This window comes from Anser anser (assembly GCF_964211835.1).
Source record: "Anser anser genome assembly, chromosome: 4".
Taxonomy (NCBI): domain Eukaryota; kingdom Metazoa; phylum Chordata; class Aves; order Anseriformes; family Anatidae; genus Anser; species Anser anser.
In genome coordinates this window covers 3,189,528-3,203,867 of record NC_139724.1, presented here as the reverse complement: position 1 = coordinate 3,203,867, position 14,340 = coordinate 3,189,528, and the positions used below count along the sequence as shown (strand labels likewise).

General features: G+C 44.1%; 1 protein-coding gene across 5 annotated transcripts in view; it reads left to right on the top strand.

Annotated features, from left to right (window-relative positions):
• The window catches only part of ANK2 (ankyrin 2), a 352,274-nt gene that overhangs the window by 42,405 nt on the left and 295,529 nt on the right, over window positions 1–14,340 (top strand). For 2 of the 5 annotated variants that reach the window (XM_083833320.1, XM_083833319.1), the window contains exon 2: window positions 12,498–12,556. The exons of the other annotated variants lie outside the window; for them this stretch is intronic. In XM_083833320.1, coding sequence (XP_083689446.1) covers window positions 12,536–12,556 — 21 coding nt within the window. In that variant the 5' untranslated portion in view covers window positions 12,498–12,535. The remainder of the gene's footprint in view (window positions 1–12,497; window positions 12,557–14,340) is intronic. 5 annotated transcript variants of the gene reach the window in all.

The following is a 14,340-nucleotide window of genomic DNA, read 5'->3' as shown; positions in this document are numbered from 1 at the left end:
GCCCAAATAGATCGGCTTCCACCAGAAGCTTCTGCTTTAACACAAAGACACACACAAGTGTTTTCTGTTTGAGTTTTCCACCAGATGCTGAGACTTTAAAGGGGAGGGGGGGGGCAACAAATCCCTGAATGATGTCCATGACTCTGGATTTGGCCTTCCGAAGGCAGAACCAGAAGCTGTGTGTGCAAACGGCCCTCTGTGCAGCCAGGCTGGGGGCACGGCTGCCTGGAAATGGCAAGGCTCGCTCCCGTCCCCAAGCTGCCTGGACCCCAGCCAGGCCCAACCCCACAGCACGATGTGCACGCTAATAGGATAAGTGTTGCTGAAAGCCTGGAGTAACCTAATGAAACTTGCATGGCTTTCAGAGGGGAGCTTGCTCCTGTGTCAGCTGCTTCAAAACCCAGGGAAGTGGGCACGGTGCAGCACAGGCCCAGGCTGCTAATGGGACAGATCACAGTCTGTCCAGCAGTGAGTGGTAGATCCTTCTCCTGGAAGGCTGAGCATAAGGGGAAAATGTGTGGCCTTTGCTCAATCAGATTGACCTGCTTTGTTCTAAGGGATGGCTTGGGGTTTTTCCTGAAACTATGTGAGGGAAGATGAAGGAGATGGTGTTACTGCTGCCCTCTTGTTCCTTCTCTTTTGCCCCTGTTCTTCCTCCTCATCTGTCTTCAGGAGAGGTTTCATCTTCCTCGTGCTCTAGGAGGGGTACAAAATGAAAGAAGCTGCTGCAAGTTTGCATCTCAAATAAAACGAGTTACTGGTATCCTTTGGGGGCTTCTTGTTTTTCCTAACCTACATAATAAAAATAGTGAAATAAGATATGAAAGAAGCGTGACAGTGATGATGGTTTAAAGAAAAAAAATAAAAAGTAATCTGTTTCTATGGCAGTAGCCCTTTACATCTCCCCAGACTGTAAGGAACCTTTCCCTCACTGGGCTTTTCATATTGAACGAGGAAACGTTGACCTGGGAGGTCACAAGTGGCTTAAACCTTGGACTGTGTTGTGTGGAGCCATCCTCACGGCTATATGTTCATACTGTGCTCAAGAGGAGGAGTGAAATACCTATGCCTGTCAGCCTAAGAGCACTAAAAATCCAATTTATCCTTAATATAGCACAATGTGATAAGGGCATATTGCAACGACTAGCCTTCCTTCCTCAGCTGGACAGCTTTGTGATTTTTCCATCCGGTTTACTTTACATTGCAGCTGTTCTGGAATTGCTAGAGCTGCCGTCTTTGGGGGAATCGTATACCTGAACTGATCTAGCTGTTTCTGCACCTGCCTGCTCCCGTGGGTGCCATGCCCCTGCCCCCAGTAATCTCTGCTCATAGAGCAGGCAGGTAAGCTGTGAGTCCAGAGGACCTGCTAAGGAGGGTTTTTTTCCAAGCTATATTTATATTCTGCTTCGTTTGTCAAAAATTAGATTAACATCTTAATTTCATTTAGTTAAAAGACAGGCTGGCTAAAGCCTCTTAAGCACGTAGCATAGAAGGTAGGAAGGAAGCCAAGCAGAAGTGGCCGCTGGGATAACTTCTTTTCTCAAGTTGTGTTCCCAGCTGGGTGCCCTTTGGCTGAGTTTCCTAAACCACGCATTGAAGTTCAGAAGTGCTCAGCACCTGGGGAGCATCCCAGCGAGCTGCGGGAGGCCTTTCTGGCACTGAGAGCACGGTCATCAGAGGATGTGTGTCCCAAGACCTGGTGAGAAAATCTTCTTGGGTCAGACCCCAAGAAAGCCAGTGAGGTGTCGCAAAAATGCCTCAAAAACACATCAACACCATAACACAGTGTATAAATAATTATGAAACGAATTAGTCATTGCCAATGAGAGATTGTTCAGGTGTTCTCGGTGTGTTAATCTCGCTGCGCTCTCGGCGGAAACAACGGTGTGTATTTATGGTGGGTAGTGATCTAATTACTGGCCATTAATGAATGTCTCTAACCTCTGAGCTTGTGCTGAGATGTGAGGAATATCGGACTGATCATTTCTATCGTCTTTTATTCTCTGCCTCTCCTTTCTCCCTTACTCAGTATTACTGGCCGCATTCTGCACGAGGCATTATAGGAAAGGAAAAAACACTTACACCCACATTCAGGGTGTGGGATGACTTTGAAATGATCGAGGAGCAGCCTTTCAGTGTGGGATTTGTTTTCTGACGTGACTGCTCAGGTGATGAAGCTGGCGTTATGCCAGTTGCTGCTTTTCTGTCAGGGATAAATTCAGCATGTGGGATTGGGGCTTCGGCAGGAGAGGAAGGCACGCGTGTGGTTTCGCTGCTGCCCTGTCTTCTGTGGCTTCTCTTTGTAGAGAAGTTCCTCTGGCTTCACGTTCCAGTAGTTATCAGCGTAGCAATGAACGAGATCTTTCTCTGTCCTTTGAATGTCATTGTTGGAGACAAAATTACACGTTTTAGTTTTTCATATTTTAAGGTCGGAAGATTTAATGAGCTGAGGAATAGCTGCCAGCTTTATGTAGTTGTCTTCCGTAGATCTTTCAAAACTGGGCGTCACATAATGTGGAGAAGGCATGTAGAAGGCGTTAAGATATTTACAATGCAGGGTCTCCAACATCTTGAAATGGGGGAGCTGGAGGGATGTGTCTGTGGGTGTGCCTCTTTCAGTGTCAGCCTGGACTCAGATGGGTTTAACTCAACCAACACATAACTCTTTCTGATTTTTCCTGCAGGACATTTTTAGCACATGCTTTTTTGGTCGTCTTCACAGCTCTCGTTCAAACTTTTGTTTTGATGAATGCGATAACTGTCTCTTGTCTCTACCAAAATTAGGCTTTTGTAGTAACATTTCACTTCGGTAGCACACCAAAACTAATTTTATCTACTCTTTTGTTTTACCCTTTATGGACTCCACTTTCCCCTTTATCATGGACTGTCATTACTGCGTCATTATCATTTCCAGGGTTTTTCAGAGCTCCTTCCCTCACCACTACAAAATATCAGCCCGTATATGTTTTGGTCCTTAAATAAGGCATCTGGCACTGTGCTCATAGAAATAGGATAAGCCATAGCAAATTTGGCTACTCCATTATTAAAGAAAAAAATAAACAAAACAACATAGTAGGGGTGATATGAGGGTATCTTGCCCAAGGATCCTGTCCTTGAGGCCTGTGAAATAACTCATCCTGGGGTGGGAAAGATAAGAGGTGGTTCACAATGTTTGGACCCTTTCCAAAAGGGAACCCTAGATGTGAGATGGTTCCTAGGTACTTGATAGCAAGTATGCGAATGCTAGCTAGCCTGAACAGTCAGCCGGCACTGTTCACTCGAATGGGAAGTTTGCGCTGAGATGGAACTGCACCATTACTGCTGTGGCACTATATCCACCTGCATCGAAACACACATCTCACCATGGCTGATACCAGTATAGCATGGAGCAAATAGTTTCTAGGGTTTTCATAAAACCATTTTTTTGCTGGATGTGTAGATTTAAAATTATGCAAATCTGAAATCAATTGAAGTGTAGCTTTAAGTGAGGAGCGAAAATTTCAAATGGCCTTTCCACTTGTCAGTTAGCAAGAAGATGGTATGGCAGGAAAACTCTGGGAGCTGCACTGGAGAGGATGTCATGAGCTATTCTCTTGCTTGATCTTTATGTTGGAGGAGCAGAAATAGACTATCCCCATTTCCCTAAAGGATTAAGTAGATTACTTTGCTATTAATGCTTAGATTTTATTCAGTAGGCACCTTGGAGCCAGATGTTAGACTTCTGCTCTTCGGTGCTTTTAGGAAGACTGAGGAAATGATGGTAAATGAAACCAACTACAAAACACTGCATTATAACATAATATGTATATAAAAATAGAAGTATACTGGGTTGCCACCCCTCCACTAAGATTTAATCAGAATTTGCAAGCCATTAATTTGCTGTAATATAGAATTTAATTTCATAATCTCAATTTAATTTCGTATTACTAGGTAGCCAGCTATAACTACATGGTGGGTTTAAGCAATTTAAAAACTACTGAAATATCTTTTGTGATTCTTAGGGTTGGGAAGAAGAGAGAGTAAACTACTAGACGCAGTTGCTAGTTTTATAAACATACCGATGGTTTCTAAGAGTTTGCAGAATTGGGCTGTAGTGTTCAAGCTCCAGCTAAGCATAAGAGCAAAGAAGAACTCAGTCCTTTTTTTTTTTTTTTAAGGAATTCTTTTGCTGAAAACATTCAGAAGAGCCTTGGGCTTTGAGAGCCTCTGTCACCATGAAGGAGTTCATGCTCTCGGCGCTTTTAATGTTGCGCATTTTGTGCAATTGATGCTGCCCCAAACTGCACTGCATCTGCAAGTCGAGCTCTCTGTGGTCCAGGGACGGTGCACAAAGGCAGCGTTTGTTCTCCCTCGCCGTGACCCTGGTGACTCAGTGCCCTGCCAGCGTGCTGAAACTTTCCGATGGAAAAAAGGAAGCTGGCTTTAGAGCTCTTGAAGTGGAGTGTGCAGAGGCAGTGGGTTTGAAAAGCAGAAAAACAGATTAAATTCATTTTAATGCATCAGTTTCAATGTTTTAGATGATGCAAAATGGTATCAAGGATGCAAAGTAAGAGCTGTGTTCAATGTTTGCTGCTCTGTGGGGTTTAGCATTTCATATTTTATTAGGGATGGTAGCCAGGTGTGGATTTTAACCACGATGAGCTTAGAGGGGGAACAGAACAAGACTTAGTTAAGATCTTACCAGCTTTAGTTTTGTTAGCCCCACAGTTTGTTCCGTGCTCCTTTCCTATCAACTGGGGCAGCTATCTAAAAATCTGATCGAAGCAGTAGCAGAGATTTTGCCTCTATGAACTAAGAGTTCTTACTCTAAAGATATTAAAACCATGTTCCCATTGTTCCCATCCCAGGCTTGACTTCAACGGGAATCTGCCCCATGTTTCAGAGGTCAGTGTGGCAGAATCACCCCTTTTGGTTGGGGGTTGAAAGCCTTTCTCCACAGAATCATGACTTTCTGTTAATTTTGTTTTCTCCAAAGCTTGCCTTTTATTGTGTCTAGAAAGCTTAAAACTCCAAAGAGGGATCAATGGATTTGAAGCTTCAACGTGTGTTTTGAGATGAGCACTTCAGTGCCTTTTCTGGATGGAAAGGGCAAGAGTGAGACCAAGCAAGGGACAGGGAGACACAGGAGTGCAGTGAATGCCTGTGGCTTGAGCACCTGGGCCCTCTGCAACATCCTCTGCAGCCTCTCCTGCACCCTGCCGGGGCTGCCCTGTTCCTGCTGGCCTTCTCTCCCCTGGCTGGCACCAGTGCTGACTGTTTGCCATGCAGCTTTGGAAGGAGATGTGTGTATGCCTATCCCACATGTAAATGTGCTAATAAGTATGTTATAGTACTTAGTGAGTGACTCTGCTCGCACGTTCTTGACTTCTTTTCTATCTCAGAACATCTCGTTCTTGAGTTTTCTTTATCTCTTTACTTATGCGTCCCATCACCATCAATTTCCCATGTGTGTTTTTCACTCTCTTGCTTGGATACCTCCATCCTAAGTTTCCCTTTTGAGGCTTTCTTTTCACCTAGGTTGACACCTAAGTCTCCAAAACCAGGAAAATGCTATTAGGCTGATTACCTGTTTCACCTCGTCACCTATCCTCTCTGTCCCAGTGGCCATGTGCAGAGTTAGTTCTAAGCACGCAGACCCTGCTTGTAGAAAGCTGCCCTGAGAGACACAGGTGCTGCAGCTGATAACCTGTAACCAGAGGCGGTTTCCAAAATGATTCAGGAATGTTCACACTGATGTTTTCTTACATGGAAAATTTCCCATGAAATTTTAACATACCTGATTTAACGTACCTTTTCTCAAGCCACTTCCTTGGTAAGTTGCAGGTATCAGGATGAACACGTGAAGGTACCAAAGAACGGATGAAAAGACAAATCGTTGCAGAAAAGAGGAGCCAAAAATAACACTCAATTTCTTAAAAGGTTAGTTCAGAATAAGTTCTGAAAACAGGAGATATCATTCAGAGAAGGGTAGAAGTTTGGTCTGTTGGAATAAAGTGGTTTTTAATCAAGTTCTAATTTAAAACAGCCATGTTCACTCTGTGCGCAAGACTCTCTAAGCAGATGCAAGAATGTGTTGTAATGAGAAGTGCAAGGAAGCCACAGAACACAATTATTTGGCCATGGGATGCACAAGATCAGGTGATGGGGGGTCACTGTAGGACTGTAGCGCTGCAGTGCTTTACCAGCTGCTGCTGCCCCACAGAACAAGCACACCGAAGGTGGCTGGCTTCTCGAGAACCTCGCTCGGTGGGCATGGATCCTGCAGGAAGGAGGCTTTGTCACTGCTCACCGAGCAAATGGCAGCATGCGGGTTTGGACTGAATTACTTCAGTTTCCAGCCCTCTGCGGTGGTAGGAAAACTATGATTTCAGTCTCGTAGCTATTTATGTCACTAATTGCTGGTTAATATAATCCCGGACAGTGTTTTTGGAGGATCACTTCTAATTGTTAGGCAGACAAGAGACAGCTTCATCCATTAGTGCTAATCCTATTTCTTGAGAAGCTCAGTGGTTAAGCTGTTGTACCGACTTCCTCCCTGATTCATAATAACTATCGCATCTTCATCCTACTCTCAAGCTGGAGGAAGGTGTGGCTCCGTGTGTGCAATGGATAAAAGTGGTACTATGACACCTGCTACTAACGTGGTCATCATTATTTCTCCTTTAGATGCCATTTTTCTCTTAGCAGTTGATATTGGAGAGGAAGAAAGCCGTGCCTGTTGTGTGCAGTAGCATTTCTGGGGCCTGAGAGCAGTAGCTGGAGTGGCACTGGGAAGGGGGCAGAGGGAGCGTGGAGAAGCTGTGATCAGCTCTTTGCACAAATGGTGGAGTCTAACGTGCAAGTTAGTCTTCTTAATGTCCTTTACCCGCACTGCTGGATTCACGGCAAACGCCTAAGGAAACTTTTCAAGTAGTGTAGTTTCTAATGGCTCATCAATTACTCTGATTTCTTCCCTGCTTTGACACGCGTGTTATGCATCCTCTCTCCCCAACCCAATGAATATTTAACTGTACAAAGTGGATCAGCTCTGCAGGAAGAGGCTGAGATGCTTGTCCAGAATAGCTCAGAGCCCAGATGAGGACTCTCATATCGCATGTCAGTGCTGTGAGCTGAAATGCTCGTTTTGCCTGATTTGGAGCAGGATCTTCAACACAGCCCCCAGCCTTAAGGCTACAGCCCATCCGAAGGATGAAATCTATCTTGGCCTGGTTTAGATCCTGGGTGCTACCCAGGATCAAAGAGAACTTGCTGGGGATGTGGGGAGAAGACAGACTTCGAGGCTTTTCAAGCATACTTGTCACAAATGTGTGCAGTGCCACAGCCCACCTCAGCACCAGCTGAGGCACTGTGGCTTCCAGGCCTTTGTCTGTAGGTCAGGCCCATGCTTAGCTGCCTTTTTGGATAAGTACCAGTTCCGAGTGTGTGCCTATATCACATTTAATCGTGTACTTAAGGACTTTCCAGAACTGGGTTATTTTCACAGGTCAAACTCTAGCTATTGCCAAGTGCAAAGCTGGGGATACCTGAGATAGGAGAGTCTGGGAGCAGTGAGCAACACCTGCCCTCCAGCAAGTATGCCTTCAGCTTGCCCCTGGCTTGCTCTTCACTGAAGGAAGCTGGAGGCTAACAGCTTGCATCTCGGCTCTGTGCTAAGCAATTCCCAAATCATTGCAGTCTTAATGGGCTTAGGTTGCTAAGGTGCAAATGGAGGATGTTACATGGGGGGGAAAAAAAAAAGGTATGGGATTCATTATCGGTGTATGAGTCACCTCGTTCGGAGTCCGATCGTTGTTTCCCATATAAATACTTTTCACCCTTACAAGAGAAACGTACACCTCATCTGAGTGGAATGCTTGTGATCTGCAGCTCGAATGGGAGAAGGACAGCTCAAGTATGCGCATTCCTGGTGGTTGCCCTTAATGCACAACAAGGGCTGCTTCTGTTGATTTCGACTCTTCTCGTATAACCCCCAGGCAATCCAATCGGCATACCACTTGCAAAACGGCAAAGGACAATGATTTTTTTTTTCCCTCACAGAAAGTAAGGTCTGGCTGTGGCACTTGCAGTTTAATGCTTCCCCCCCTGCCCTTACCGGGACCCTCCTGACTTCTTAAACTGCAAACAAGGTACTGCAAAAAGTAGTCCCTCAAGTTTTTCTTACCACTCCAAATTATCCATGGAAAAGGTATTTGGGTAATTATTGCAAATAACTGTAGGAAAACTAGCAGTGAAAGCACCTGTGATAAACAGGATTAATTTGTTTTCTTGCAAACTGTGAGAACTGTGCTCCCCCTTGAAAAGGGAAGGAATAAAAACCAAACCCAAGCACTGGCACATTTAATCCAAGTCCTGGTAGATGCCACTAGTGCGTTGAATAGTTATTATAGAGACAAAGGCACAAAGGAGTACGGTTTGAATCCAGCTAAGTACATCTTGTAGTTAAAGTACAGTAGCGTTATGCATTCTGAAATGGACTTATTTCCTGAAGAAGTATGAATTGTAGCTGGCACTTAATTTCTCTTGGAAAAGATGAAAAGTGCATGCATATGAACTAGAGGAACAAAAATTTCCTCGTTTGAAAGAGGGTAAGATGAGTTCTGCCAAGGAAAAAGCACCATGCTTGCTCAGAGGCATCACAGAGCCGGCTGACAGGAGGTGGAAGCAGCAGAGCTTGTACAGTAGGTGTCTGCAACTGGCAGCCTTTCAACATTCAGTCTAAAATAGTCGGAAGCAGGCAGAGTTAGTGATGAGCCTGTACGCTCTGTTCAGTGGGAGCATGCTATGTGCAAAAGTGAGCTCCATCTGATTTGTTTCAGAAAGCTTGCGCGAGCGTAACACTGGAAAGGATGGGGTTATGAGTTACAGAAATTGCGATGAGGTTAATTGAATGTGAATGCTATTTAGTTGGCGTGGGATTTAGGTACATCTCTTATCATTCTCGACTTGCTGTATCAGTTAAGAAAACAGATGAAAAGCCAGCATATGTCAAAAAGGGTTGTATGGATGCAATCCGAAATATTTTCTTCTCAGAATCGGTGCACGCAAAGGTGATGGATAGAGGAATGATGGATGACGTGCACAGATGGGAGAAATAGGAGTTGGGATTCATTTGAGGTGTGCGGACAATGACACCTGTGCTTGCTGCCTGGTATGGATTCTGGGGAAAAACAGGCGCCGTCACCCAGACTCCAGCAAAGGTGCTGCTGCCCATGCTGCTGTTCTGGAGGCTTTTCCCATCTGGGTGCTTGGTCCTGGGAGGATGAGGAGGATGGGACGTCTCGGAGGTTCTGCCCTCGTGCCTGCCTGCTCTGCAGGGAGCGTTGAAAAGGCTGGCCGAAAACAAATGCAGACTGTAATGATACCAGCAACTGTGTGCTTGGGGAAGAGAGCTGCGAGCTCATCAGGTACATACTGGTTTGGGGGGCTTGTACAGACCGTGTCATCTGGATGCAGTGTGGATTTAGCAGTGCTATTAGTCTTTGCTTTGCTGGGATTTTGTCTCATCGTCAATACAGATGTTGCAGATCTTCTTCCCACAGGTACATGCATACATGACTGTTTCAAGCTCTGATTTTGAGGTACATCTTTATGCCTTGTTACTTAAGAAAAAAGCCTGAAAGACACAATCCTTATAGAGCAAGAAAGCATTCAAAAACCTTAAGAAAACAAAATTAAGTCCCTTCATTCCAAACCCGGTTTTATGACTTTGGAAACCAACTCACTGTTTTGAAGTGTTGGAGGCAGGACCCTAACATAAATTCCCCTTGGCAAAAGACGCATGTTGGTCAGTCCAGCTTTCCTGCTGTTGCTGTTTTTTGCTTGCTAGCGTTGCAGAGTACTATTCAGAAGCTGTCTCTTCTATCACAGTTGTTATGCTTTAATTTGAAGTGATTTCTAAAAAGTGTTTTAGGACACTAGTTAATGTTGTGATTAACCAAAATTGCTTTTGTACAGTGCAGAGAATAACAGGACTGCAGAATGGACTTTTTTTTTATCATTTGGGCAAATATGACGTACAAAGATTATAAACTCTCTTTTTTCTCCTAAGCTCGAGCCACAACTCTCTGTTCAGCCAGGCCGGTCTTCTTCCGCACTGGCTCGTCTTTGGGCACGTGGGGACAGACCGCTCCTGAGCCATTAAGATTTCCTTCTTGAAGAGTGCCCAGCCTTCCTGGGCTCCCCTGCCCTTCAGAACCACCTCCCAAGGGACTCTGCCAACCAGTGTCCTGAACAGCTCAAAGACAGCCCTCCTCAAGTCCAAGACAGCGGTTTTACTGGTCCCCCTCCTGACTTTGCCAAGAATAGGGAACTCTGCCATTTCGTGGTCACTCTGCCCAAGACAGCTCCCGACCACCACATCTCCCACCAGTCCTTCTCTGTTTGTGAACAGAAGGTCTAGCGGGGCACCTCCCCTGGTAGGCTCTCTAACCAGCTGCGTCAGGAAGCTATCTCCCACGCTCTCCAGAAACCTCCTAGACTGCTTTCTCTGGGCTGTGTTGTGCTTCCAGGATATGTCTGGGAAGTTGAAGTCCCCCACGAGGACAAGCGTTGATGATTTCGGAACTTCTGCCAGCTGCCTGTAGAACTCCTCATCCGTCTCCTCATGCTGGTTTGGCGGTCTGTAACAGACCCCCACCTGGATGCTTGCCTTGTTGGACTTCCCTCTGATCCTAACCCATAGGGACTCAACCTTATCATTCCCAGCCTCAAGTTCCACAACATCAAAACACTCTCTAATATAGGGAGCCACACCACCACCCCTGCTGTGCTGCCTGTCCCTTCTGAAGAGCCTGTAGCCAGACTTTGCAGAACTCCAGTCATGGGAGTGGTCCCACCACGTTTCCGTGATGGCAACCAAGTCATAGCCTGCCTGCTGCACGATGGCTTCCAGCTCCTCCTGGTTGTTGCCCATGCTGCGTGCATTAGTGTAGATGCACTTCTGTTGGGCCATTGCCTTCTCCCCCGGCCTTGCCATTGTTCCCCCTGGCACAGCTCCAACAGGCCTTATTTCAGTCCCGTCCCCCTTCTTTCCTAGTTTAAAGCCCTCTCAATGAGCCCTGCCAGCTCCTGGGCTAGGATCCGTTTTCCCCTTAGAGATAGGGACCCGTCTGCGGCCATCAGGCCGGGTGCTGAGTAAAGCGCCCCGTGGTCAAAAAAAACAAAATCTCTGTGTTGGCACCAGCCTCTGAGCCACGTGTTAATCAGGTGGGCTTTCCGTGTCCTCTCGGTACCTCTCCCTGCCACTGTAGGGATAGAGGAAAACACCACCTGTACTCCCGCTCCATCCACTAACCGCCCCAGTCCCCTAAAGTCTCATTTGATAGCCTTCGGGCTTCTCTCTTCAATATGATCGCTGCCAGCCTCGACTATCAAAAGAGGATAGTAGTCAGAGGGGCGAACCAGGTTGGGAAGCTTTCTGGCTGCATCCCTGATCCTGGCCTCAGGGAAGCAGCAGACTTAACTCCTATGAAAAAAGTTCAACTTAATCACTTAAATACAATTTTTGGCTATTCCTGAACGTTGACATGGTTGTCATTAATGGATTTGAAGTTTGGCAAAGCTTTGAATACAGTCATTCCCTTCTAAAAGGATATATGGTAAAAGCAAGAGAACAACATCAACTTCGGAAATGATTTTGATGTCTTGAGAGGAAAAGGGAGGGCTGGCTGATGAGGGGGATGAAATTATTGAACAGGGAGTGAGTGAGTGAAGACTTGAGTATAGTTGACAGCAAACTCTTTTCTACTTGCTCATTAGTAACTAGTTGCTCAGGCAGGTAGTAGTACCTACTGCTATGTACTCCTTTTTTAATATCCAGAGCCTCAAGGACCTGGGCAAAAAAAATACTTTACCATTGTAAAAGTAAAGTGATGAAGTGGTTCAAGGTCATAGAAAATAACGACAGAACCACGAAGGAAATCCATGGCTGAAGTATAGATCCTATGGAGACTGTACCTGAATTCATAGTCGTCTGTCAGCTAGAGTCTCATGGTCTGCTGTTCTGTGCTCTGTTACATTCAAAACCCGCTTGTTTTTTTTTTTTTCCCCCCCATTGCTGTTAAGAAGTTGCACAAACATCTGTTTCTGTACTGAGTATGATGTTGGGGTACTTCTGCTGAATATTTTATATTTCCATTTATATTTCCATTACTGCAATTGCAATTATGACTTTTTTTTCCAGAGTAAATAGAATATGGAAATCAAATTATTGAGGGCATCAAGAAGCTTTTATTTAGATATCATTACTGGGGAAGAAAGAAGCAATAATAAGGAAAGAAAGTTCTTAAATTCAATTAATGAATGCTTAGCTGAAGCAGAAGTGAAAACATGTCATCTAAACTAATGATATAACCAAAACCCATTACCCTAATAGTCTTACCTAATTTATAACTACTGAAAATTTGCTGGGGAAGAGTGGAGAACAAGGTTTTGCATTCACGATAGATTTGAGAACATGGAAAACTAATGTATTTTTTCTTTTTTTTTTTTTTTTTTAGGTAAGTAACTGAATGGGACATGAAGAATTGACGTTTAAATGGCCAGCATGTTGCAAAAGGTATTTCACTTTAGATTGCAGAGAAATGTATGAGTAATTCCTTTCTGTATGTATAATGAAGTTTGCCTTTAAAAAAACAAAAATCCTCTATTGTTGGCTGAATGATTTAAAGAAGTGAAAATCATCAATGTTCATGCGATCGTTACATGACATCACATCTAACAGGAAGCTGGATGCTCTTCTCTTATTTTTTTGGTATGTAATCCATACTAATTAACCAAATGCTAACTCATGTTAGTCCTCATTTACAGTGATGCTGTTGAGGCGTACAGGTAACACGTTTGTGGTGCTTTGCTAGCAGATCACAGGTTACTTCAAGGTAACACAGGTTGTACCATCCAGTAACGGGGAGTAGCCGTGGACTGGGAGTTCTTCTGAACACTGTTCGATGTCGCTGCACAGGGGTTTAATTTCTCTTAGCTGTCAAGTGACATCTAGACTGGAAGGAGCTCCTCACTGTGTCATCATTGTAGAGAATAGAAAAAATGCTTTTAAATAGTTGGTTAAAATTATTTTACTCACTATATGCTAAAAAAGTAGTAGGAATAATATAAGGAATGAAATGGGTAGGTGTCGTGCTTGAAATCTTTTTCTGCCCCCGTAGACTTTCTCTGAGGTCAGCTGAGGTATTGCTAATTTTGGTGTTAGTCACTGGCGAGTCTGTTTTGGATGCTGATCTTGAAGTTGATAGATGTGTCACGTCGTATTTCCAAGAGATGACGTCACTAAGTAACCTTGAGAAAGCTAAACTGGCGTCTGCTCTCTGAACAGCCACTGCCTTGCCAGCCAGATGTGTACGTAAGTATGCAAGGGCTTGCAGTGCGTCGGGAAGCGGTATCTGTAAATACGCTGCTAATAAAATTCTTGAGCTTCTGCTTATTACACCCACACACAAATCTCGAAGCATACCCTGCTATGTTTTGTTTGCGATACTTGACCTACCAATTACTTTTTAAATCACTGATAACAGGTTATAATTTTGTAGGATGTTTGCTGTCAAATGTGGTAGTCGATAAAATCGCTCAGAAAAGTGGAGGTTGATGGAAAAGCGATGGTTACATACAGTAATTCCAGTTAATGCTCATTAGGAATGGTAATTGGAGTTATCTGGAGGAATCTTCAGAAATGCTGGCTAAAGAAAAAGAATTCTGCTTTTTAGAAAACTGTCAGTTTCCTAGTTATTTCTCTTAGAATAGAAATTATACTTAGTATTTTTGACAGAGAAATAGAAAGAGGAATATAGGCTTTTTGATTAGGGAATATATCTAGGATATGGAAAATAAACTTCATTTCTGGTCTTGGTAAGGCAGAACTGAGGTTTGACTCTGAATTTCCAACTTGTGAAAAGGTCATGGAGACCACTGTGCTTTCTGGCTGTTCTGCACTCCTTCCCTATTTTTTGAGTTTAAAAAAAAAAAAAAAGAAAAAAGCCATATTTGTTGTAAAAACTAAGTATTTTTGACAAGGTTTTCAGCTGAAAATTTTTGTGTGGTTTTGCCTTTTATAAGCTTTCCGGTATTGTCTGCATGTAACTGCTCTATCAGCTTTTCCCGCTATTCTTCCTGACTTTTGTTTTGTTTTGTTTTGTTTTTTGTTTTGTTAGTCAAGCTATATGGGCAAGTTTAAGCTCTCAGTAAAGGACTTATTTTAAACTCTGTACTAGGATTGCTCAGTTCATTTAGGTAAATGCCAAACAGCGTGTTAAGGTCAGGGATCCTCAAAAATAGGTCACGTTCATCTGAGATTTCAGTGTCATTGCTGTCTGGTAATTTTGCCTTGCCTCT